General features: G+C 37.9%; 1 protein-coding gene across 1 annotated transcript in view; it reads left to right on the top strand.

Annotated features, from left to right (window-relative positions):
• The window catches only part of loxhd1a (lipoxygenase homology PLAT domains 1a), a 34,210-nt gene extending 7,465 nt beyond the window's left edge, over positions 1 to 26,745 (top strand). Inside the window, exons 7-42 of the mRNA XM_032569346.1 lie at positions 477 to 625; positions 714 to 837; positions 975 to 1,225; positions 1,303 to 1,438; positions 1,551 to 1,711; positions 1,830 to 1,916; positions 2,017 to 2,152; positions 2,246 to 2,400; positions 2,498 to 2,658; positions 4,357 to 4,433; positions 4,561 to 4,757; positions 4,849 to 5,041; positions 5,130 to 5,290; positions 10,599 to 10,932; positions 11,057 to 11,208; positions 12,459 to 12,592; positions 12,875 to 13,023; positions 13,384 to 13,488; positions 13,566 to 13,694; positions 13,783 to 13,950; positions 14,060 to 14,241; positions 14,364 to 14,480; positions 15,307 to 15,469; positions 15,634 to 15,788; positions 16,345 to 16,554; positions 17,074 to 17,203; positions 17,282 to 17,490; positions 17,623 to 17,808; positions 19,218 to 19,345; positions 19,470 to 19,587; positions 20,331 to 20,508; positions 23,815 to 24,000; positions 24,641 to 24,811; positions 25,407 to 25,539; positions 25,746 to 25,901; positions 26,011 to 26,745. Of these exons, the coding sequence (XP_032425237.1) occupies positions 477 to 625; positions 714 to 837; positions 975 to 1,225; positions 1,303 to 1,438; positions 1,551 to 1,711; positions 1,830 to 1,916; positions 2,017 to 2,152; positions 2,246 to 2,400; positions 2,498 to 2,658; positions 4,357 to 4,433; positions 4,561 to 4,757; positions 4,849 to 5,041; positions 5,130 to 5,290; positions 10,599 to 10,932; positions 11,057 to 11,208; positions 12,459 to 12,592; positions 12,875 to 13,023; positions 13,384 to 13,488; positions 13,566 to 13,694; positions 13,783 to 13,950; positions 14,060 to 14,241; positions 14,364 to 14,480; positions 15,307 to 15,469; positions 15,634 to 15,788; positions 16,345 to 16,554; positions 17,074 to 17,203; positions 17,282 to 17,490; positions 17,623 to 17,808; positions 19,218 to 19,345; positions 19,470 to 19,587; positions 20,331 to 20,508; positions 23,815 to 24,000; positions 24,641 to 24,811; positions 25,407 to 25,539; positions 25,746 to 25,901; positions 26,011 to 26,491 (6,062 nt within the window). The 3' untranslated portion in view covers positions 26,492 to 26,745. The remainder of the gene's footprint in view (positions 1 to 476; positions 626 to 713; positions 838 to 974; positions 1,226 to 1,302; positions 1,439 to 1,550; positions 1,712 to 1,829; positions 1,917 to 2,016; positions 2,153 to 2,245; positions 2,401 to 2,497; positions 2,659 to 4,356; positions 4,434 to 4,560; positions 4,758 to 4,848; positions 5,042 to 5,129; positions 5,291 to 10,598; positions 10,933 to 11,056; positions 11,209 to 12,458; positions 12,593 to 12,874; positions 13,024 to 13,383; positions 13,489 to 13,565; positions 13,695 to 13,782; positions 13,951 to 14,059; positions 14,242 to 14,363; positions 14,481 to 15,306; positions 15,470 to 15,633; positions 15,789 to 16,344; positions 16,555 to 17,073; positions 17,204 to 17,281; positions 17,491 to 17,622; positions 17,809 to 19,217; positions 19,346 to 19,469; positions 19,588 to 20,330; positions 20,509 to 23,814; positions 24,001 to 24,640; positions 24,812 to 25,406; positions 25,540 to 25,745; positions 25,902 to 26,010) is intronic.
• The last annotated feature ends 15 nt before the right edge of the window (positions 26,746 to 26,760 follow it).

Below are 26,760 nucleotides of genomic sequence, written 5' to 3'. Positions count from 1 at the left end.
CCTTCATGTACACATTGGCACCAACACTGGGCCAGCTGTGCATCTGCATACCCCATATGCCAAGCGACACAATAGCCCCAGACTCACGTGTACCCACAATGCAACTCCACTTAATCCTGTCAATTGGGATAATGCTGTATAATCCATTTGCAAGGAATGTTGGATGGTTGGATAGTTTAGCAGCTGCATTAGACCACTTCCTCTCCATGTGTCACCAATTCTGTTGTTCTATGTCCTTGCAAATTTAAGGACATAGAACGTCCATACCTTGTCTCCCCAGTTGCACCAGTTAACATCTAGATTGAACCATTGTTTCTTGGTGCTTAACCTCTTGAATCAAACTTATTTAGATTCAACATCAGTCCAACATAAAGCTCAAAATCATACCTATTCAGGACTTTACTTTCAATAACTGCAACTATGGGCTTCTTGAAGTGTCACTCTGTAATTCTTAATCATATTTTGTTATGTGAAAGGGGAAAGAAGACTGGATAGTGACAAAGACAACTTTGAACGTGGTTCAGAGGACAAGTTTACAATAGAGGCTCCAAACCTGGGAAGGCTTAGAAAAATCACCATCGGCCACAACAACAGAGGTTCCTCAGCCGGATGGTTTCTAGACAAGGCATGTAGATGGATAAAGTCATGGGTTTAAAGATGTGCACTTCAAAAATAAAAACTGATAATTGTGCTTAATGTTTCTTACCTCATAGGTTATGATAGATGATATGGGGAATAAAGAAATATATGAATTTCCAGTGAATCGCTGGTTTGCCATGGATGAAGATGATGGCAAAATACAGAGAGACGTCTTGGTTGGATCAATGCAACCAATGGGTGTGATAACAAATGCCATCACCTTGTGTTTGCTACACTTTAAGCATGAACTATCAAATAAATTCCTATCTAAATGCGTTTAAAGAGTATGTTTTCAATCCATAAATGTAATTTTTTACTTTTCTCTGCCTATTCAGGGATTATATACAATGTTCAAGTAATGACTGGTGATATCAGGGGAGCAGGAACCAACTCCAAGATCCACATGGTTATGCATGGTTCCAAGGGCTTAAAAAACAGTGGCAAAATTTTCCTCGAGGGTGGTGCCTTTGAGAGAGCTCTCATTGACACTTTCAATGTAGAGATCTGTGAACTGATCAGCCCTCTCAGCAGGGTCACCATTGGTCATGACAACGGTGCCGTTGGTGCAGGGTGGTACTGTGAAAAGGTATCACACATTTCTAATTGGTAACAGATTGATTGTAACAGTGTGGTTTATCCATTAAGCAGCCATTTTGCTTGCAGGTGGTGATATACTGCCCATTCACTGGCATTGAGCAAACATTTCCATGTGGGATGTGGCTAGATGAGGACGAAGGAGACGGACTTATTGAGAGGGAACTGTATGAGATGGTCTCTCTCAGACAGAAAAAACAGAAAAGTGAGTTATCACTGCAAATAAATCATAGTGTTTACTGTGTAGAAAAAAATAATGATTTATCTTTATTTATACAAATTTTGTGTTGGAATCATACTCTTTTTATTCACGCTAGAGTACCCATGGTCCTTGTGGATTTGGACCTCAGACATAAAAGGCGCAGGCACAGATGCCCAAGTATTTCTGCAGATTTATGGAGAGAAAGGAAAGTCAGATGAGATCAAACTGGAAAACAATTCAGATAGCTTTGAACAAGGACAGCTTGACAAATTCATGGTAAATCTGGCATCATCTCATTCTTTATTTGGTTTATTTGTGATATTGATCCATAAAATGTTCCTAGGATTTTAATGTTTTTGTTTATACCTAACTTTTTTGGGGGGGATTTCTGTAGATTGAAATGCCGGACATGGGAAGATTGTTAAAATTGCGGATCTGGCATGAGAAGCGAAATCCCTTTGCTGGCTGGCATTTAGCGAAGGTGAGTCATGACCATTCTTTTTGTTGTGTGAAGAAAGTTCACAAACCAGAGTGCAGAAAAAGGTGAGCTTGATGACAGATGAGACTTCAACTTTCTACAGGTCACTTTGCTCAAGACACTAACCATGGACAAGTATTCTTTTGAGTGTGGCCGCTGGCTGGACATCAATGAAGATGACAATGAGATTGTCAGAGAACTTCCCGCCACAGGAGCACTCAATGATGAACCGCTGCCCTGTAAGAAATCATGATATTTCCCAGTTATTAAAATATATAGTGTTTTAGTAACTGTTCAAGGGGTCAGGAAAATTCTCTGATACTTTTTTTCAGTGATAAAGTATCGGGTCACAATCTGCACTGGCAATGTCAGTGGTAGTGGTACCGATGCCAGCGTGTTCCTCAATGTTATTGGAGACTTGGGTGACACAGGAGAGCGACTCATGTTTATGAGCAAAAACAATGTTAACAAATTTGAAAAGGGAAATGTGAGTAAACAATGAAACTAAATTTCACATGAATTTACGTTCTTGTTCTTTGTGAAATGTATTTCAAGTCCCTATTTTCTCCCCGTTTTGCCCACAGCATGATGAGTTCCTCATCGAGTCAGTCTTCCTGGGTCAGGTGCGGAGAGTCAGAGTAGGTCATGACGGCCGTGGTGGAGGCTGTGGTTGGTATCTTGATAAGGTGTTGGTCAGAGAGGAGGGACAGCCTGAGTCCTCTGCCACTGAGTTCCCATGTTTCAGGCAAGACAATACTCTGCACATGATGTATGACACGAGGCATATTGAGCTATAAACTGAAAATCTGCAGCTTTTTGCTACATCTGTCTCAGATCCTGTTTAAGGTCTTTGCTGGATTTACTTCAATTTACTTAAACTCAGGTACAAAGACAAAATCAGAAAAAATAGGGAACAAAGCAGCCAAAGTCTGTGCACAGACATTCACACCATGCACTAGTTCAGAATGGATCTAACCTGATATGCAGGGTTATGAAGTAAAATCTTTACCCATTGTTGATTTCATTTGCTTTTTATTTTGTGCACATCTAACAAGTTTTGATATAAGACAAAAATAGTTTTACTAAATAACAAAATCATCAGAAAAGACATAAAAAAACTAAACCGACAAAAACAATGCACCCCTTCTATTAAATCATGAATAAATGGTGATTAATCAAATGTTTGGAATTAACCATAATTTCAACTGTCACACCAGATCTTAATTAATGTTCTGTGATAAATCTCATTCCAAAGTCGCTTCAGAGCATTAGGACCATAATGAAAGCCATTGTCCATAAAAGGAGAAACTGGAACTTTCCCAGTAGTGGCTGGCTGACCAACGTTAGAGCAAGATGACTCACCCAGGAGGTCACAAAAGAGCCCAAAACTCCCTCTAAAGCCCTGCAGACCTCACTCGCCTCAGCTAACCCTTTTATGACCATGTCATCCTGATGATCCCCAAGAAATTTGGGAAACATTTCTGTGGACTCTTGAGATGAAAGTTACATCTGGCTTAAAACTAACGGAGCATTTTAGAAAAACAATAACATTCAAACATGGTGTGGTGATGTTACGGCCTGCGGCTGCTTGGGTAATTTAGGACCTGGGGGATTTTGCCTTAATACATTTATATTTCGAACTGTTAGAAAATAAGAAGCAAGTTGTTGATGTTCTTTAATCTTTATATTCTGTAAAATGTAAAAAGGATTTTACATGTAGGAAACTGATAAATATTTTGTAATAATTCACATGTTTACATCCTAATTGTTCTGTGCAAACACCACTAAGCTAGTTGTCAGACGACTAAAATCCTTCCGGCATTTTTAGAAGTCTTCTTACTGATGCAAATTGCCCATGTTTGGGGTCAGTAGGTTTCCAGTGGCATGTGTTTAAGTAGTTAGGTAAGAGCTGGATGGCTTTGCTATTACAAATGGACACTAAATGCATGCAGCCAGCCAGCTCTCTCGTTCTGTAACTGGAGTGCAACCGCAAAGCTGGGTGCAGTGTTACTTCCAGAAAAAAAAGTGTTCTTCCTGCTTGTCTGTGTTGTTCATTAGAGACGGCCTGGGAGACTTAAGAAGAAGTAATGAGACAGAAGACCCATGTTCATGATTATACAGCCAATAAGTTTATCCAGTCAAACTCACATTATCACCACTGATGTGCAAACTTTGGTTGTAATAAATATCAATTTTTTATGTTTAAACTGTGCGTTAAGTTTAAAGCTGGGTAAGTACTACTTCCATAAGACAAAGGTATAAATTTGGTTACATGTGTACATTTCATGTTAACTTTTATAAATTGTATATTACCTTGATTTTGTGTTTGTCTTGTTATATTGTTGGGGTTTTTTTATATTAGCAATTCATGTCAAGTCATTCTCATGACAACAATGTACTAACAAATATATTTCTCAAATAAATACTTTTTTTTAAATTCTAGGTGGCTAGATCGCAATGAAGATGACGGGCAGATTATCCGTGAGTTGGTTCCAGCTGGAGACGGGGTGCGTCTCTTTAGTAAGTCACTAGAAAGACATTTTTTCAAACGCATTCATTGGAAAAACAAACAAAAAAAAAAACACCAAACAAATTATTTAGCATTTGTGTTAAAATTTGAATAAACAATGAAACACTTTGCGTGCAGATGTCGGCTACCACATCGCAATCAAGACAGGCAGTGTGAACGGTGCCAGTTCTGACTCCAAAGTGTTTGTGAAGCTGTACGGTGAAAAGGGCGACACTGACAAAGTGATCCTGGCCGTCTCAGACAATGACCTCAGGAATTACTTTGAGACGGCAAGAACTGACATCTTCACCCTTGATACGTATGACATCGGAAAGGCAAGTGTGTTATATCTCGGAGAAAAATCACGTTCAGGCACTTTATTTGAGGCTAATCCCTGTATTTCATCAATTTGCTCTGTATGTGTAGATCAACCGTCTTCTGATTGGTCACACAAATGAAGGTTTACGAGCCGGATGGTTTCTGGACAGTGTGCAGATTTCCGTGCCTGTTCATGGGATGCAGTATATGTTCCCGAGCCACCGCTGGCTCTGCAAAGATGAAGCAGACGGCAAAGTGGAGGTTGAAATCTATCCCAGCGAGGTCTTGGAAATTGAAAAATGTAAATGAAAAATAAAAAGTATGTCCCTCTTATTTACATGTTTTTTTTCTCAACTTGTCATGGTGAACTCACACCTTTTCTTTAACAGTGATCAACTATGAAATAACAGTGGTCACTGGCGATATGCGATCAGCCGGAACCAACGCCGACGTCTTCTGTCAGATATATGGAGATGAAGGAAAAACTGAAATCCTCGCCCTGAAAAGCCGCTCCAACAATTTTGAACGTGGCACCACTGAAATCTTCAAGGTCTCTGTTAAACCTCAAGATATGTTAATGTTCACTGTGTCTTGCAAAAATATTCATATCTCTTGAACGTTTTTACATTACACTACCACCTCAGTAATGCAACACAGGGTCTGCAATAATTTTTCTTTATATAAAAAAAAAAAGAAAACCTGAAAGCAAAGATGTGCACACATGGGAGGTGCTAGATCAGGGGTGTCAAACGCATTTTTATTTTGGGCCATATCAAAATTATGAATGTCCTCGAAGGGCCGATTGTGGCAAAATGTACTGATAAAATCCTTTAACACACCTCTGAAATTTGAATAAATAGCCACCTCTGCACTCAATGAGTACTTTTTAAAATTCAATAATACTGAACATCATTTCAGATTGAGGTAATTTGGCAGCATACATATGAAAACTACAGAAAAGAAACTGAGAAAAAAGTCAAAATTTTGACATTTTTCTCAGAATTATTTTTCTTTTTCTGTGGTCTTAATCTTCTTCAGTTGAAAACTGCTTTTATTTAATTGGCAAAATATTATTTAAACATACAAAGATTACTTCCAAGGTTGTATGTATGTGTCTCTCTGGGCCACATAAAACTTTATGGCGGGTCAGATTTGGCTCACGGGCCTTGAGTTTGACACACAGGTGTTAGAGTATGGAGCTAAAACAGTCTCATAATTCACAAATACACAGAACGAGATCCACACTTGCATTTTTGATGCAAACACAAATATATCTTGATTTACAAGCTGTTTCTGGCCTGTGAGTTGCGTTGCATTTGTGTGTGAATTCAGAGACTCCTCTGACGTCTCAATCCACAAATGTTTGGGGTTTTTTTACACGAAAAAAAAAAATCTGATCTGCCAATCAGATGGCTTCTTGTTTCAGCCACTCAGATTAGTTTATTTTGTCACTGTTAATGCAGCTCAAATCACTGCATGCAACCTCACATCAACATGTGCAGCTCGAGCTCGAGAAAGGAGTTCTTACTTCTGTTGCATTTTCAAGTTACCATGGCAATGTAACAGGCGAAAAACGTCACCCAAAAAAGCAAATTACACACTAATGTTTTCACATTGAATGGAGTAATTTTATGTTAGTCAACATGCTAGTGGAAACCCTCATCCTACTGGTAGAAGCAAAATGTTAGTCACTGGATACGCTAGTGATAACGTTCACGCTAACATTTTCATCATATTTCTTAAATAAGCATTTTTACTGAATTTTTATTCATTAGCTACTAACTTTGTGTAGCGCTTTCTGTCATGCATGCTAGATTTAACGCTCCGGGTTCGTAAAGCTTACTGTAACACCCCACGGTCCAGCCAGTGAAACTGAGTAGGTCTGACCCATGAATAAGGACACTTGATAAGGATAAAGAATTTATTTACTAACTCAAGAATGGAAATGAAAATACACCACAGGTATCACTGTGGGAACCGTATTTAGACCTAAATGTATTTTTGTTACCCTTAGAAATATTAACACAAATGACAAATAAAAGTCATTTATCAACCTATAGGTTGATAAACCTATTTATCAACCTATACGTTGATAAATAGGGACTCTCCCTCTGTGTTAAACACCTCAAGAGTTCAGAAGTAACTTATCTATAACATTCCGGAACACATATGAGTTCTTACTTTTTATAACAATGTACATACAATAACAGCCAGTGTTAATGAGAGGGCCCACCAAACAAAATAAAACAAATGTTCACTTGTCTTTAGTTGAAGACGTTTTCCGTTTTTTTTACTATGACCATTGCAGCAACCTTAGATGAACGTCTCCAAACGTACTTCCTGAAAAACCCCACGATCCTGTTTTTCAGAATTTTGAAACAACACTGTGTCTCAGCTGGGTAGACGATGGATACTTGCCGGGGGAAGGTTACAGTCTTTGTTGTCTTATGGGATATTTGCAATGCAACAAAGAGATCCTTTATCATTAACTTGGTTTCGTGAACCATATAATTGAGTATATGCTTGTGGTAATTTTTTGTGGTGTTGGAATTGACTTTATTAACCACATATTGGACAATTAGCATGTTTATTACCTCGGTGTGTTTTGTACGAATGTCTCCGTCAACCTCTAGAACTTTTGCAAAGGCTTCAGGCACTTTGTTTCCCACGACCCTCTCCACAGCCTCAATGGTGAATTTCTCTTTTTGGAAATTATCCAGAACGTTAGATGTAAATAGCTTCAAGAAATGTGCCAAAATCTTGACCAGACTGCATGTGGTGCTGCGATCTGGGTTTCCAGCTGTCAGGTGCAAAAACTCCATCCAGTTCAGATCAGTGAAAAGACTGTTGATCGGTACCAACAGGGTCTCGACGGTGACAACAGGGGTTCCTTTAGATAAAGAATCCATCCTACTTGGTATAGTTGTAGATTTCTTTTGTTTGAGGATAAAATTCAAGTTTTCTGCTAAAGCAACGGGAACAACTCGAACTGATCCGGGCTCTGTGACAAACAAGTGCAAAGTGAGGGTTAGAGAAAAAGGAAGACAAAAGAATAACACTAACATTATGACATCATAGATGTTGACGCCTATAGCATCAAACCCGCCGACACAACAGAGTCGCATGTTGTCACGTTCGATGGCAGGCCGTTTTAGCATAAATTCGGTTTTACCAGCCTTACATTCCAGATATCTGAAATTGCTTTATGACTAGACCTATAACTAATTTAAGATATCTCGAATTATCTTTTTGACTAGACAAAATACCTATTCGAGATATCTCTAATTACATTCTGACCAGTCGAAATGACGTCAGATTTCCCATTGAGTTGTATGGAGACTTCAATTCAAGATATCTACAATGAACTACTCATTATCTGAAACACACCTTTCAGATATCTGCAATTCACTTATGACTTGTAATAAAGTAAATTTAAGATATCTTTAGTTTTGACTAGTCATAATTCTAATTCAAGGTAGCTTGAATGACACCATAATTATCTTAAATGTATTTTTAGATAGAAGATATGTAGTTTTGACTAGTGAAAATTAAATGATAGATATCTTAAAAGCAAGTAATGACTAGGCAAAACTAAATTAGAGATATCTTGAATTGTAATTTTGACTAGTCAATTTTTTTTAAAGATATCTCCAAATGAATTAGACATATATTGAATTACATGTTTTTTCTAGTTGATATCTTAAATTAACTGACTAGTCAGAATTACATTACTGATATCTTGAATATGTATTCTGTACAGTCAAAACGTCACTGACTTACGTAGCATTTTGAAAGTTCTATAAAACAACAAAAAAACAGGAAAAAAGATGTGTGAAAATGCATCACTTTCATGTTGGAAATAGATTGACAGAAGCACTTTTAGGTTTTTAAGCTGTTTGTTTATAAGTGAACAAGCAAGAAAGTCTTTACAGATTTCTGAAACAGTCTTCAAGTGCCTAAAGCTTTGCTATCTCCGCATATCCCATATTGCCGCGCTCTTCTTACATCATGGCATGTACTGACAATTTTGTGCAGGAAACCTAAAACTCTGCAGGCAACTGCTTGGACAGCACAAAGGGGCTTTCATGAAATTCTTAATTCAGATATCTAAAATTGTAAATTTGACTAGTCATAATTACGTTCGAGATATCTTGTAACTACGGATATTGTGTCCCGTCAAATGACAGGTCCGGTGACCTGATAAATGTTAAAATGATCAATCTTAACATTTATCATGTTAAGCTTAACAAGAATAAGCTACTAATATTGTTGTTTTGTTATCCATCATTTGAGTTATCTTGAATTGAATGTTGACTCATAAAAATGTAATTGAAGATTTCTCAAATTATTATTCTTGCTAGTGAGAATATAAATGCAGATATCTTAAACTACCATCCCGGATAGTCAAAATGCATTTTTAGATATCTAGAATGTAATCACGGATAATCAGACGAAACAGAATTAATGTTAAAACGGCCTGCCATACATATTGCACTTTTGTGGATCTCGCCAGACTAAACGAGTTTTTACTTCAATATAAATGCATAAACAAACCTTTATGTAACATTTTAAATAAAAATGACCATGTTTATTAATACAAAACAAACAATAAGAATATAAACAGTGACATGTATGGAATGTTGAGTAATTATGCTCAAATTTGCATAAACATTAGCTCATATGTTGCAGAAATCTAAGGTTTCCAATCTCTGAAGTCTATTTATTTAATTGCAAAATCAATCTACTCAAGTAAGAGTAGAAATAATATTACTCAAATAAAAGAAAAAAGTACAGTGCAGTAAAACTACCCTTATAAGTACCTTTTTTCTATAAAATACTGAAGTAAATATAGAACTATGCACTTTTGAACATGGATAACAAAACAACAATATTAGTAGCTTATTCTTGTTAACAAGCTTAACATGATAAATGTTAAAATTGATCATTTTAACATTTATTGGATTACCTATATCCAATTACCTGTTGGATATAGGTAATGCTAATATTACCTACTGTATATCCAACAGCATTACTCAACTCACTCAGTTAGTTTGGGGGAAAAACACTAAGCAAACGGTCGTTTGCTGCCATAATTTCTTTTCCACTAGAGCACCTGCCACTGTCTGACATTGTGAAAGTATGGTGTGTACTCACCCTCTTCTCTCTTATACCTCCGAACGACCTCCCGTGCTACAAGTTGCATTCAGAGTTCCACTTGTTTGTAATTTAGATGCATTATAAATACAAGTGATCAAATAATTCTCCAGGTGTGGAGGAAAACGGACACCCCTATGGTGACAAATGATAGTGGCAGCCGATTGTCTTGCTTCTGTCAGTCTGAAGCAAGACTGCCATACTAGCTTACCATCATCAGCAGGTGAATGTGTGTATGAATGGGTGAGAGACTGCTTGTAGCCTAAAGCGCTGTGGAGTCCTCGGACTTGATAAAACGCAATACAAATGCAGGACATTTACCATTTTACCATTCATGTTGTCGCCATCCATTGTGACAGGGAAGCAAAGAGACGTAAGACAGGGGTTCAGATTCCATCTTCACCAGGACATAAACCCTAACGATACAGACAGAGCTATAATGAAATGCTTTAGATCAAAGCATATGCGTGCGTTATAAAGGAGCATTCAAAAACTAGTTCATGAAAAGGTTGTAATATTGATTTTTTTTTTGTCAACAAGACTGGGTATATTTTGCAAAGAAGAATGAGAGAAAAAAAAAACTTTAGTCTATAGATACAATCAGTTTGTTGTAATCACAGCAAAAGGTGCATTTGGACTGAAAAAAAAGAAAATTCAGACATATACATGCATACTTTAAATACTGTCTTTTCCCTAAAATGCAGATTGAAGCTCTGGATGTCGGGAAAATCTATAAAATCCGAATCTTCCACGACGGTAAGGGCATTGGAGACGGATGGTTTCTGGAGATGGTTGACATCAAGAGGCTAACGATGGCCATGGTGCAGATTGAGGTGAAAAAAGAAGAGACAACTAAAAAAGACAAGAAGAAGGACAAGAAAAAGAAAAAGAAAGAAGAGGAGGAGGTGGAGATAATTGAGGAGCTGCAGGAAGTGGTGGAGACATTTACTTTCGCTTGTAGCCGCTGGCTGGCCCGGGACGAAGAGGACGGGGAGATTGTGGTTGAACTGCTGACTGACTCCAACGAGGAATTGGAGAGTAAGTGGAGCATGACTGTAATCTGCACACTTACTAATATTTCACCCCTGACAGGCAGTATTTTAATTAGCCACTGCATGCATTATTATAATGCCACTGAAGATTTACTGTGTTTTCCTTTCAGTGAACTCTTATGAGGTTTATGTGTACACTGGGACAATGTGGGGTGCTGGGACCGATGCCAAAGTCTACATCACCATTTACGGAGAGAGTGGTGACACAGGAGAGCGATGGCTCAGGAAATCCAATCGCCTGAATAAATTTGAGAAAGGACAGGTATGTTTTGTTCAGTGGAACTCTATTTTAAAATCAAGTTTAATTCAGCTTTTGTTGTCAAAGAAAACGGTTGCCACTTCTAGTGGAGTGTTGTATTTCCCTTACTTATGATCCAGTTGAGTTAAAAGATATCTTCTCTCAAGATTGCAGCCTGTATTTAACATGTAAAAAAATAATAGTACTTCTTCTACAACACTTTACAAGCTTTAGCACACAGAGAGCAATCTTTTCTACTCCAGGCAGCACTATTCTACTCCATAGAATAGTGAAAGATTTATATTTGTTTGTGTTTGTGGGCAAGAAACAGTTTTTTGCTAACTTGCTTTCCAACAGACTGGTTAGCATGTAGATAGTGGCCACTACACTGCAAAAGCACAAAATCTTACCAAGTATTTTTGTTTGATTTCCAGTGCAAATATCTTACTACACACTAAACTTAAAATAGGACAAAAAAAATTACAAGTAACTTTTCAGCAAGAAATGGAAGCTTGTTTTATGTCGATAATTCTTTAATATTAATGGAAAAAAGTTCTGGTTCCACTTAAGGACACTTAAAGGAATGTCCCATATATTGCTAAAAAGTTCTTTGTAAGTTGATTTTGTCTTGTTTCAAGTGTACTAAGATATTGCCAGTAGAAACTGGATCAAAAATACTTGGTAAGGTTTTGTGTTTTTGCAGTGTGGCTGTTTTTGACATTTGGTGACCTTAAGATGCCACTTTTAGCTGCAGTCCTCCAACTGAGCTTCAAGGATTTTTACCTACTTTACCATATTCCTCGCTGTGAGCCTTGGCAGGATCGGTCTGGCTTCCTCATTCCCTTTTTGAATGGATTACTAACTGAAAGTTCATGCATGCATTGAGCATAAATAAAATAAACTTTCAATTACACGTATTTCTATTAACTAAAGAGTACAGATTGCCAACAAAACCTTTCATACCTAGGTTATATTTAGGTTTAAAGTGATCTTTTAATTTTACCAGCATGCTTCGTCTAACTAGTAGTAACATTTGTCCCATTTAGAGTGGTAACAAGGAGGCTTTCCAAACTCAAATACTTCAAGTTTATCACCAATGAATCATCAAAACACCAGCGGAAGCATAATCAACAATTAGGAAGGTTTTAATTCCAATAAAGATTTATCTTTTGATTATTGACAAGGGTATAAATATTTGTTGACATGTCATTTTCTGATAAAATGTAAATAAAAAGTCTCTTTTTTCATATTTCTATTGCTTGTGTGTGACCCAGGAGGATGTTTTCAGCCTGACAGCAGTTGATCTTGGGGTCCTGAAGAAGCTCAGGATCCGTCATGACAACAGCCAGGCCAGCGCCGGCTGGTTTTTGGACAGAGTGGAAATCATAGACACCAAAGATGACACAACGTGAGTCATTGGGATAATAGGAAGAGAGCACCCGATCGCTCAGCTATTGAGGTCAGAGTTATTTGATCTGAATAACTGAGACCACACTATTGAAAAAGGGTGTTCACTTAGGATCCTTCAATTAGATGTGATAAAACAGCATTAACTCAGCCAACTCATAAAACATATTATGTCAGCAGAGCTCCACTGTGTGGTATGAAACGGTACTTGACTTTGAAAAAAAAAAAAGAGGAGTGTTATGTGGAGACTTTGAATCTGGACAAATCATGTACTTCTATGCAGGTATTTTTTTCCATGTAAACGGTGGCTTGCTGTTGATGAAGATGATTGCCAGCTTGCCAGAGAGCTGGTCCCTGTGGATGAAGCCTTCATGAAGAAGGGAGATGAAGATGAAGACGACTCCGAAGCAACCCTTGGCTTGGAACAGAAGGGTGAGAACAACTATTGAAAAGAGGAGATGTAAAGCAAAACTAAAATCCATAATAGAATTTCATATCGCAGGATCTTCATGTCCTATTTATTACTGTATTTTTTGTCACCTTTTGTTTTTATGTATCTTTGATACTTTACAGTTGCATAGCTGCCATTATTATTATTATTATTATTATTATTATTATTATTATTATTTATTTCTCATTTGTATCTCTGTTTACCTACCACTTTACTGTTGATGCACATAAATATTCCCAGATTCTATTCTATTCTATTCTATCCTATTCTATTCTGAACCAATAAGACCCATTAATAGAGATCTCACCTATTTAGTAACTTTTTATTTTTATTTTTTACAGCCATGTCAACAACATACACAGTGAGGATAAAAACCGGTGACAAGAAATATGCAGGGACAGATGCGAATGTCTTCATGACCCTTTTTGGTACCAAGGATGACACAGGTGACGCTTTAAGCTATTACATTGTGCTTGATTTGCATGCATCGTAATGTATTAAGCTACTCTACGCATATCTGCAGGTATAATTACTCTAAAGGCCTCAAAGACGCATAGAAACAAGTTTGAGAAAGGCATGATTGATGAATTTACAGTGGAAGCTGTTGACCTGGGACCCTTGAGAAAGCTACGTATTGGACATGACAACTGCGGTAAATTAAGATGTCTTTTTTTTTTTTTTTACATTGCTAAATAACTCAAAGTTCATTCACATTTGTAAAATGTCTATGAATTTTTAAGGAGGAGGGTCTGCAGGGTGGTTCCTCGATTGGGTGGAGATCGATGCCCAATCTGTAGGGCAGAAGTTACGCTTTCCGTGCGGCCGCTGGTTGGACAAAGGAGAAGATGATGGGGCGATTGTCAGGAATCTCTTTCCTAACCCTCTTCAATCAGAGTTTTACACACCATGTAATGTTCACTGTTTTACGTTGCACTCGTATGAAATTTGTTTCTTTTGGATGCCAAAAATACTTTCAATTTGGTTTTCTGTTTGTTTGTTTTTTTGTTTTGTTTCTAGTTGTTCCGTACGAGATTAAAACCTTCACCAGCGATGTTTTCGGTGCTGGGACAGACGCCGACGTCTTTATTGTTCTGTATGGAAGAGACGGAGTGTGCACTCAGCAGAAGTCTCTGTGTGTCAACAAGAGGGAAAGGAGAATGTACTTTGAAAGAGGAGCCGAGGACATGTTCATTGTTGAAGTACGTTAAAATACGAGAAGCTACAATTTAATACATGCAGATTTTTAAAAATCTTTTGGAAAACAGATGGTTGCTTATGGTGAATTTTCCCTTTAAAAGAGCAATTTGTATTGTTCTTGCAGTTAGAAGATGTAGGGGACGTAATTGAGAAGATCCGCATCGGCCATGACAACCGGGGGGTCAACCCAGGCTGGCATCTGGACAGAGTGGAGATTAGACGCCTGCTCAGGAAGGGAAAGGTACGTCTGCAGCGTGACTGCAACAATAGAAGAAACTCTATATTGATCAGTAAAATCTTTAGCATTCAAATCATCTGGTGAAAAATAATATTTCTTTTAATTATTTTTGCATCAAGCAGGTATCCATGCATATAAAGCCCTAAATGGATGTAGCATTTTTTATAAAACAAAAATTATGAAAAGTCAGAATGTATCACAATTACAATTAGATTGTTTTATTTGGAAGTAGGTAACATCTTGTATAAAAATTAGACTTTTCATAGTGTATCTGTTTAATCGTTATTGTGACGGTATATTTAAATCAGCGTTTAAAATATCTATTTTTACAATAATTAGATGTAAAAATTAATTATTAGATCATAAATACATTATATTCACAGATTAACCTAAATTAATGATAGCAAACGTAAAATACTGCAACATTTCAAACTAAACATTTATCAGGTTATCAGCCTGTTAAAAATATGTTGATGTAGAAAATATTTACATTTATGAGTGTATTGGCAAAGGTTCCTCTCAGCCATTTATTCCAAGACTGACTTTGGAAAATTTAGAAAATTGAAAACAAAATTCAACCGTGATACTGATTTCCTGTTTAACGTCGCAGTAGACCTACATTTACCACCTATTTACCATTTACCAGCATTTTCTTCTTCTGTTTCTTGTCAGCAGGTGGTGATGTTCTTCACATAGAAAACTGACACTGCTCCAACAGTGTGGTTTTACTATGATCACAAGTACAAATTCGAAAACACAGACTAAAGCAAAGTCTTCTCTAAAAATACTAAGATAAATTCTTAGAGATATTAATGATCTTTCTTTTTAGGGCTCAGAAACCGTCATCTTCCCATGTGAGCGCTGGCTTGCCAAGTCAGAAGATGATGGAGAAACAGTGCGAGAGCTGCAGCCCTCTGACATCATCACCGAGAAGCTTTCCAGAGACGGCAGCCTGAAAGTGACTGAGGTGGAAGTGGAAGATGCCCTGGAGAGTATGTTGTGTCTTGCTTTTTTCCTTTTCCTCTTTCCCTTAATACATCTGTCATGAGAGCATTGTCAAAAGATGGCAAATTGCCTTTTTGTTCTGTATATTGTCTTGAAAGTACCTGAAACTGATGTGTTCTGTGCTCGTCTGTTGCTGTTATTCCCACCACAGCTCACACATACAACGTGTCAGTAATGACAGGTGATGTAAGCGGTGCTGGAACTGACGCTAACGTCTTCCTCACGATTTACGGAGACCTGGGGGACACTGGGGAGAGAAAACTGAGCAAGTCGGAAACGAACAGTAACAAGTTTGAACGGGGATCTGTAAGAAAACGTTTTCTTAGCTACAATACTTGAAGAGAAGACATACAGTGCTCGTGCACCTTGAGCTTTTCCACATTTTGTCATGTTACAACCACAAGCATCAGTGCAATTTATTGGCGTTTTAAGTGAAAGATTACAAACCAGTGGACAATTGTGAATCATACATGACTATTAATCTGAAGGCTTTTTCTAATATCGAAGGTGCAACTCTTCTCCCTATACAGACTGACTTTTATGGCCACAGTCAAAATGGAATGGGTGAATATCAAAGTCTTGCCACTGATTATCTGTTAGATTTAGTTCTGGACTTAGCCTGGGCCATTCTAAGTCACATATATGTACATATACTTTTATTTAAACCATTCCATTATAGCTATTCACATTTTTATTTGCAAATAAACTTGAAACTTGTAACTTCACACTTCATAATTGTGCATAGTGTCGCTCTGTTGCATAAAATCTTAATAATGTGGAAAAGGTCAAGTGATAGGAATACTTTCGTGAGGTACTGTATATATTATACATGCTTGTAATTCATCATCATCTTTTCTCCAAGGTGGATAAGTTCACGATTGAAGCCGTGGACCTCGGGCAGGTTTTTAAGATAAAAATCCGCCATGATAACAGCATGATGAGTCCTGACTGGTACTTGGACCAAGTGGAGGTGTTCGATCTCGACACAGAAGAGGTCTACCTGTTCTTATGCGAGCGCTGGCTTTCCAGGAAGAGGGAGGACAGACTCATCAAAAGGGTTTTCTATGTCAAGGTAACATGCAACGACAGGACTCCCCGCAAATTAAGCAAACAAATAAATGAGTAGTTTCTTAGGGAACGTCTTTCAGTGTATGAAACTGGAGTTTTATTTGCTTTTATTTTAGGCTGTCCTTTAAAACAAGAATCTGGATTAATGAGTTTGTTTGTTCCACCTTATGTACTCCACAGAATAAAACGCAATGAAAATATTCTAAATCTCATCTCTGCTGTGGTCTTAGTGACACTTTAAACAACTTTAGCTGTGCAAATATGTACTGTAATACGAGTACATGGCACTACAACTGGGGAAAAGTAAAAACATGTTACTTAAATGCAAATGTGCAATATATAATTAAATGACAGTATCAAAATAACAATCTCCAGTGTGGTATAAAAGCATACCACTGTCAGCAGTCATTCTGTCCATACTGCTTTCTTATGGACAAAAAATATTTCTATCTTATCTCTGTTATTTTATATTGTTACACCTACGTCTGTCTGTGCCTGTATTTCTTAATCTCTTGTGTTTTAGGATTATGAAGGTGTCAGAGAGAGCCTAAACAGTAAAAAGACCTCAGCCTTGACAGTGAACAGTGTTGATAGTAACATGAACAAAAAGAACAAGAAGAAAAGGGAGGACGAAGAAGAAGAAGAGCTACCGAGTAAGAAATATTCACACATTCATCGTGATCTCTTTTTGAGGTCAGTCACATCCTCAAGGTATTATATCCACCTTGCAGTCATACCATACCACGTCTCCATCGGCACTGGGCCGGAGCGGGATGCCAGCACCGCCAGCAGGGCATATGTAATCATCGTTGGGGTCAATCACACCCAAACGGAGAGGCTGTGGCTTGATCTTCCTAACGGGAGGAAGGGCTTTCTGGCTGGCTCCTTAGAGAGCTTCGAGGCCCACGGTTCAGACGTGGGGGAGATTAGAAAGGTGGAGGTGAGTAAAGGGGTGAAGCTTTTAGAGTTTCACTGAGGCATGGGCACTCCCATGCACACCCACACATGAGTCAAAGTGCTGGAAAAATACAGCCTTGTTGTGTGAAGTGATTGTTCTTTCCCCTCCCTGTAGCTCGGCCATGATGGGGCCACTCCAGAGAGCTGCTGGCTAGTTGATGAGCTGGCCGTTGCTGTGCCAACCAAAGGGGTCAAATATATCTTTGCTTGCAAGTGCTGGCTGGCCAAAGATCGAGGGGATGGCTTGACTGCCAGAGTATTCAATGTGTTAGATGCAGAGGCCATTGCTATCTCCCAGAAGGTTTGTAAACAGACAAAAGAAATGACACAATTTGTTGCACTTTCACACATCAAAACTGTGAAATTATTAACATATTTCTTTATTTTAAGCATTACTTATAGCTAAGAATAACTAGTTATTTAATTAATGGGGACATCTTAAAAAAACAGCTAAAAATAAAACCCCATTCTACAAAATTTAGAATTCTAAATTTACTGCTATCATGTAGTAAAGGTTTACTACATGATATTACAGTCAGACTTCCTCAAGCATATAATTACATCCCTTGGAAATCCTTCTTTGTCATGTAGCCTCTAATTATGACTTTACATAAATGCATTTGTACAGTAGTGTGTGTACATTATATAATGTAATAATTCAATACATTTTCAGGTTGTACAGGTGTTATTGTATCTAAAGCACTGTTCTGATCTTTTATCACCCTTAATGACTTTATCTGTCTTACATATGTTAATATAATTGATTTATGGATCCTATAAGAGCAATAAGACAAGTTATAAATTTTTGCTACAGGGCAATACTTTACAGTTAAATGACATATTTATGACTACTAAAGTCATCAGGCTCACTGGGTGTAAGAATTTCTTTTGACAGATCATCTCTTCAGCTGACATTATTACTGTTAGTCTTAACATCTTGCCTCTGTTTATTTGCATTCCCGTTAGACAGAAAAACATTCCAATTATGTTTCTCTTTAATAGTTAAAATGCTCAAAGCATCTCTATGAAACAGTAGTCACTTAGTTTCTCTTTTAGCTCTAATTATAATCTAATTAGAGCTAGATTATAAGATGTAAAAGCAGCTTTTATAATCATAGTGTTTTGTAAGGACTCCATGATTACAGAGTTGCCATTTTAAATTGTTTTTATTTGTGATTAGCACAGTTAGAGTACACAGCATGACAATGCATTATTACCAAGAATCTGAGTTAGCTTCCCGTGAGAATGTGTCTTAAAGACAAGATTTCCAAAAGGCTGCCAATATTGCCAAATCTAGCATGTTCTACAGCAGACAGAAGATGAACTCTGAACGGAAAAACAGAGAATTTTGCTGTAATACATTTGACTTTCCTGTTATCTGTTGAAAGCCTTGCACTCTCATGAACACTATCTTTTACATCGTCGAGCCACATTTGAGTTCTATTATCAATTTTACTAATACTGAAGACATCTATCTCAAGAGTGTTGTTAGTACAACCTGGTAGTTCTTATTGTATGTTCAAAAATCTTATTCTGAAATTCCAAACCACTGATCAGGGTCAATCAATATGAAAATCCTCTGATTTCCATGCCACAGATGATTTCTTAGTTCTCCAAATGTGAAAAACAAAATATCCTGATTCAAATTGACTATCAAATTGTAGTGGGTTGTTTTCTTATCTGATTTATGAAACTTCATGACCTTTTCAGGTTATCTATGAGTTGACGGTAGTAACCGGAGATGTGCAGAATGCAGGAACCGACACCAAGATCTTCATGTCTGTGTTTGGTGCCAACGGCAGCACAGAAGAGATTCTGCTGCGGAAAAACGAGGACAGGTAGCATATATATACAGTATATATATATATATATTCTTTTCATACCTTCACTCCCATCTTCTAATTTGAAATATGAAATAACAATCAGGATTATAAACTATGAGTTGTTTATTGCGGGGGACAGGTTTGAGCGTGGTCAGGAAGACACTTTCAACATGGAGATCGATGACATAGCCCCACTCAAGAAAATGAGGCTCCGTATTGACGGCTCCGGCAGCAGACCCGACTGGTTTCTCGACAAGGTCAGCTCACGGTGCAAAGTCCTGCATCTGGATACGCACACATACACGTTAACAGGTTCCGTGCATTAGCACACGAGTAGAAACAAAACAATGGTTTCTCGCTACACGACCCGGCAAAAACACCGTCAGAGGTCACTTCTACCATCTACAGGAAGTTTCAGCTTTAAAAGGTTGGAACGTCTCTCCCTGCTAACACTGTCTCTGCTAAAGCCGTGGTGCTTGCAGGGCAGCCAGGAGAAATCCCATGCCCTGTCGATCTGCGCCAGGAACTGTGTGACTGTGAGCATCTCCTTGACTTGCCCCGCTCACAGAGCCTGGTGTGTTCAGCATCACAAGCAGATGTTCTGCCTTTACGGATAGGTGGGAGCGCGTATTGAAATGAACTCGACGGCTGACAGGGCGAACATCCAGAATAGTAATCAGCCCAAATAAACATGCATACAGCTGAGCTAATAAGAGAGAGGTTATGTGGGCAAAGCCTTTCACTAACAATAAAATATTTAGAGGACATTGCAGCGATACATTTCATCATCCATGCATGGAGCACTCTAGGAATAGCTTATCCCTGATTAAACACTGATGCATTACCAATAACCAGGTGTTGGTAATTAATCTTTATTTGTTGTTTTTTTCTAGTGCCATCACAAAATCCAGTGTCACGTCCTCTGACATCATTTACTTTTGATGGCATCTCTCCTGCTTTGCATCAGGATTATTTTAAAACCCAGGTGTTGTGAATCCAGGTGATCATGCGTGACCTGAGCACAGAGGAGGTGTATGTGTTTACCTACGAGGAGTGGCTGTCCAGGACCCGCGGGCCCAAGAGGACCATGATCTGTGAGATGCCTGCTGTGGTGGACGATGAGGTGATGGTGGAGCTCACCACCTACATCATCCAGGTCAAGACGAGCGATGTTTCAGGTAAACTCCACAATCAGAGATTAAGAAAAGCAGGAAGAGTGGCAGTTTTCCCTGAAAGCTTCTGTAATTACATGAAACTTTGAATATAATATATTTATTCTTTTAATACCAATGTAAGGAAATTGTAGGAAATTTGAATGTCATTAAGAGCAAGCACAAGGCACCCCATTAATTACCCAAACGTTGCCAAATAGTGATGATATTATGCATGAACAGTAAAGTCGGGCATCAGTAGGTCTTCATCTCAAATGTGAATTCAGAAGGTGAACATTCATGTGGTGAATGAAATTTTCTCCGAGAGAACTAGCCCCAGATCTAACAGCCCGGCATCCTACTCAGTCGGTGTTGAGCAAAGTCTGCCAATAATTTACGACAGTGGCAATTGAAGGCGTAAGACTTTTTTTTTACTTACAATTGCTAAAAATTTCAGCCAATTAAGAAAGATGTCAATTCCACTCCAAGTCTGACCAGCATTATCAATTTAACCAATTTGAGTGTCACTGTGTACATTCTGGTATGAGTGAATAAAAGCAGCTGCAGGTCTCGTTTTTTGTTGTAATTGTTTTACTGCACTACTTTATGCAACAACCAAACTTTATTTTGAGGACACCAATTGTGGTGCAACTCGTACTCTTTAACAAAGCTTTCTTACAACATATTGCTTTGTCCTAAAACTTTAAGTAATTTGCTTCCAACTAATGAGAGGTTAGTGTAAACACTGAAATACAAACCGTTGTTGATTTGGGTCAAACACTGAGGAAAAACAGTTGCTACTGCAGCTAATTATACCAAATAAACATCCAAGTGGAAGAAAGGAGTTATTAATTAAATTTAATAACGTGATTTGAAGATGTTTTCGATTGACTAACGGTAGGCAAAAAAATATAAATCAAAATAAAGCAAGACTTAACTTGTAATCTTAATGCACAGAAGCAACACACCTCAATGTTTTTTTCTTGAGGTGTTATATCTAACCGTTGTCACTGTGACTTGAACTTGGTCCAATCCTCAACCCTCAGGTTTCATCCTCCTTTAAGTCCAGGATTCTAATTGTGTTGTAACTCAGAGGCACAAAGTGTTTTCCATTCCTTAATTCTTTGATGTCACAAGTTTCAACCATTGTTCCTGCTTAATTGGCTCTTTGGGAGAAGCAAACGTGTCCTGTCCACATCCATTCAACAAATTATATTGACAAGGAAAGTGTTTCCTGTTTACAGCTGTAAGCTGTCGCGTTCAGTTCCAAATAAGACCTACGGTAATACTTTCATTTTAAGTAGGATGTCAGAAAAATTAATAAATGTACTTATTTGCTCAAAAAGGCTGATTGTGATTAACTTTTGATACTTTTTTGATTTTTATGTTTTATGACTCTGGTATTGGCCATTTATGATATGACACTGGCCCCTTTAAATTGGGCTTTTCTAATTGTGATGACTTCAATCGAACATAATCTTTGTTGAAAAAGTATTGAACTATGAACAAATAGTTTAGAATATTTTGCTGTTAATTTAACAAACTAAAACCACCAAGCTGCAAGTTGTAAGCCACTGATTTGAAGGTCTTACCATTTTAATCAAACCATAGACGAATCTGTTTGGAGCATTCTTTATTTTAATATTTCAAGCACGCGTGAGAGGGGGAGAAAAAGAACTGATTTGATTCAGAGGCAGACAGCGCATGAGGCCATTTCAGGTCTACCTATCAGGCATGCTGTCATCCATCCAGCCAGCCTTTCATCTCAGGGTCAGTGCCAGGTGAAGTCCCGGGGTGTTCAAACTCAGGAGAGCGGCTCAGACAAACTCTTTCATCAGCAGCATCCCCCAGCTCTGCCTGAAAGATCCCAAGGGACTCTGTGGTTAACATGGACGTTTCATCTGTCAAGTGTGTCAATTTGTTTTCACACCACTTTCAAAGGGATCCATCTGTCAGCGGTTGATTTTGAGCCCCCTTTCATCCGCAAACATAACATATTCTGATTGTAAATGAGATCACTGCTAACAAATCGCTAAATACATCTCATCCTGTCCCCTTTAGTTCCAATCAGAAGTCGGGGTTAAGTTAGGTGTTCATGCTGCTTGTCCTCGTCCAGAAGTTTTCCTGCAGGAAAAGGGATATTATTCATTTGATTGCCACATGGTGATGAAATAAATCCTGTTTAGTAGTCGTTCACACTCCTGCGCCATGTTTTCTGGCTGCAGTATTTTCACAGTTGCGCTGCTGATCAGTGTGATAGCGTAGCGAGAGGTCTGAGCCGACTTCAAAAGACCGCTCTTTGCCTCTGGCAGTTACTAGAAACTAGGATGCAGCCCTGCACCAAATGCTGAGGCTCTGGAAAGAGAAAGCTGCCAGTGTGATGGAAACACGGCCACATGCATGCAAATGACATGACAAGAGGTGAAATGGAGCATGCATGCAGAAAATGTTTTCTGGTTGCCTGTGGGACCTGAGATGTGCCATTTGCACATAAACTATGAAAACAAAATCCTAACTTATTTAAAACAAGTTCTTATAATCAACTTTGATCATGTCCATGCATTTAAAACCAAGCTGGACTGTGAAAATACAAGCTTTCTTGTTAAATTTTAGACACACAGAATAATAACATATAAGTGGGAAAGTCTTTATACATTCCTCACTAAGATGAATTTCAAGTTAATTTTAGTTTTAATGTGATTCTTTTTCAGGGTGGAATTAATATAAAACAAACAACTTTCATTAAAATTCCGCATATATTGCTTGAATTTATTGTGAATAGTCTTTAATCAACACCCGGTCAAAATAATACATGAATAATAATATTTTAAAGAATGTCAGTCACTCTAAGCTTTTTAAAACCACCAAGAAACTCCTGGATTTATTCTGTCATGAGAAATGTTGGTTTAGACTGGTTGGTTTCCTGTCATTAACTTGGCTTTCAAGCACAGTCAGTGCATTTTTAATTTAATGTTGTTGTTTTTTTAAACTGTGCACTTAAGAGACAACTTTTTATTCTAATATGTAGGTAAAATTATAACAATTTGCGAATTAGAAAAAATCCAAAACAAATTTAAAGTACTTTACCTAAATCCTATTTTTTAAATTCTCTACAGTTTTTGTATTACTCAATATTATGGCATTCTCAGCATGTTGCAGAAAAAGAGAGAAAATATGTTGAAAACAAGCAACAAAGCTTAAATGCCATAAAACTTGTAACAAAATCACTCCACTCTGCAGTCTTATAGCAGTTCTTATAATTGTGGGATTTTGGAAAAAGCTTGTTTAGTCTGCTTTAATTCCTAAATACATCTTTCTTTTCTGTCCGCACAGGGGCGGGCACCGACGCCAACGTGTGGGTCATCGTTTTCGGAGAGAACGGTGACACGGGGAGGCTGGCGCTGAAGGAGTCCACGAAGTCCAACAAGTTTGAACGTAAGCAGGTGGACATGTTTCGCTTCCCCGATATCCTCAGCCTGGGAGACCTCTCCAAAGTCAGAGTTTGGCACGACAACACAGGTCAGCTGCTCGGATAAATAGTCCCTTTGCATAACGGGAAGATTAAATTAGGAATGATGACAGTGATTTAGCTGAAATCAGACTGCCTGGTATTTAGTGACCATCTGATTGTTCTGACTTTGATCATGTTTCGTTTGAGTGATTGCTGTTGTTTCTAATTCATGTTTCTTTTTATGTGAAGCTCTAAAAGCTGTATTTTATGAGGCCTTACTTTATGAACAGGTTACAACTTAGTGGAATGAAGGACCACAATTTAATAAATAGCTAAAATATACATAATTTATTAAATGTCATGCATTATTAAAATTATTGTGTATATCATATGTAATTCCACAGTTTATTTAATTGTATTATTTCTTTTTAGTTCCTCCTTTAAAAGAGTGAAGCTATTGTCCAAAAATACCCTTTTAGAATAAAAATCCCAGATCAATAAAGGTTTATAAATCAGTAAAATTGTATATTTGATGTGTTTTTTTAAAAAAAAGGAATTGAAGGAAAGGGGGAGAAAAGAAAAGAGCCCTTATTCTAATTTAAGAAAAAAAATACTTAGTTCAATGTTTACCTCAGAACAGGTCAATTAATTTTCTGTTAATCAGACGAACTGCTGTCACTACCTTATTCTTTTTCACTAATTTTGCAGGTATTGCTCCAGGTTGGCACTTGGAGCACATTGATGTGAAGGATGAGTTCCTGGACAAAACCTTCCGTTTTCCTTGTGACCGCTGGCTTTCCAAGAAAGACGATGATGGACAGATAATGAGAGAGCTGGCCTGTGCAAACAATGATTATTTAGACCTCAACGAGAAAACAAGTAAGCTATTATACACCCTTTATGCTTTATGACACCCCTGGTAAAGATGAGTAAAAACTTACTTTTTACATCCCTTGCTTAGGATACACATCTAAAAAAATTTACTTTTCTGTTCTGCCATCACAAATTTAAACAGTTCGATAAACACGTCAACTAAGTTTGAGTTTATAGCAACAGCCACTGTAAATGGGTCTAATGTGATTAACATAGAAACATAGAAATGTGATTAACATAAAGGAACATAGAAAAGCACTTCCCCCTGTCAAGTACTTGAAGTACCAGGATAATTTTTATTACAAAATGTGATGCTCTGATCTGAAAATGGGTCATCATCAAGTCTATCAGTAGGGTAATGTTTAAAAACATAATGTGCATCAACATAGAAATAATACAATAATTCCCTCAGTGTAAAAACCTAAATCCTATAGAAAACCTGAAGGGTAAGCTGTGTTACACAAGTAAGTGTTACACATTTTTATCCAAGGATTAAATAAGGGTGATGGGTATTGTTTCTTAAAGCTAAATAATGAAGTTTCTGCTAGAAGATGTCGGAAAGATTGTACCGTGACTCTGTTCTGGACTTTGTCTCTGAAAGAGTATGAAATTTGCGTCACAACCGGAGACACAGACGAAACCAAAGAGAATGCCTGGATAGTACTGGAGGGGAAGAAGTGCAGATCAAAAGAACTTGTAATGGAGAACTCTTCAAAGAAGAAGAGGTTTTTGAGGTAAGTATTTCCCCATCTAGTTTGGACATTTTTCCTGATAGAGCTGTTTCCGTTATGCTGCTTGCACTTAGGTTAATCCTACCTGCAAAAATGACTTGAACAACAAACCGTTTACTACAATAACATTATAGTACAATGTCAAAACTTAATCATTAACATAAATTATGAGATTTCAATCAATTTCTGACATTTTCTTTTCTTTTCAGGGGAAATGTTGACAGATTTGAGTTTTCCTCAAAGAATGTGGGTGATATTGCTGCCATCTGCCTGGGCCACACGCCCAAAGATGGGAAGAAAGTGAAAGGAGAGGCTTACTGGCATGTCGAGGAGGTAGTTGTGACTGAAAAGGAGCTTGGAAACAAGTAAGAGAACTGTTACAACTTTTTTAGGAATCATTTGATTTCTACTAGCACTCATAGGTTTGTTTATATGTAAGCTAAAAACGTCCCGTTTTCTTCTTTCCCTGCCTAGGTACATCTTCCGCTGCAATGCCCTTATCCCTCTCTCTCCGAAGAGGGATGAATTCCTGACCTTTGAGTGCACAAAGACCGTTGAGAGCTTCGCAAGCAAAGCTCGAAGCCTGGTGCCCGTCAAGTATGAGATCATCATAATCACAGGCGACGAGAAGGGAGCGGGAACAGATGCCAATGTTTTCATCACAATCTACGGCTCCAACGGAGATTCAGGCAGTCGGCAACTGCGGCAGAGGCTACGTAATCTCTTTGAACGGGGGCAGACTGATCGCTTTGTGGTGGAAATGCTGGACATGGGCGATCTGCAGAGAGTTCGAGTGGAGCACGACAACTCAGGACTCTGCCCTGGCTGGTTGCTTGACAGGGTGGAAATCACCAACACAGCCAATGGCGTCACCACAATTTTCCTTTGTGGGAAGTGGCTGGATACGAACAGAGCAGACGGACAGATTGCCAGGGTGCTCTACCCAAAGTACTGACTCTGAAATAATTTCTGGAAGGGCCAAAAGCAGAAGGATCTACCTTATATATTAAGCTACCAAAACCATTCGGGTGCATTTTATATCTCAGGAACGGATGATGTTTTCATTTACAGATTTGATTATACTATGAAAAAGTAAAAGTTCTGCTTTCTTTGGTCAGGGAAAATCGGAATGTGCCATTTTTATTTCGTGCTGTGAATTTTGTAAATATATGTTTTATAAAAGATTAAAATGTTTTGTATTCACCTCAAGCACAATTTCAATTT

This window comes from Xiphophorus hellerii, chromosome 8 (genome assembly GCF_003331165.1).
Source record: "Xiphophorus hellerii strain 12219 chromosome 8, Xiphophorus_hellerii-4.1, whole genome shotgun sequence".
NCBI lineage: Eukaryota > Metazoa > Chordata > Actinopteri > Cyprinodontiformes > Poeciliidae > Xiphophorus > Xiphophorus hellerii.
This window is presented reverse-complemented; position numbering and strand designations above follow the sequence as displayed.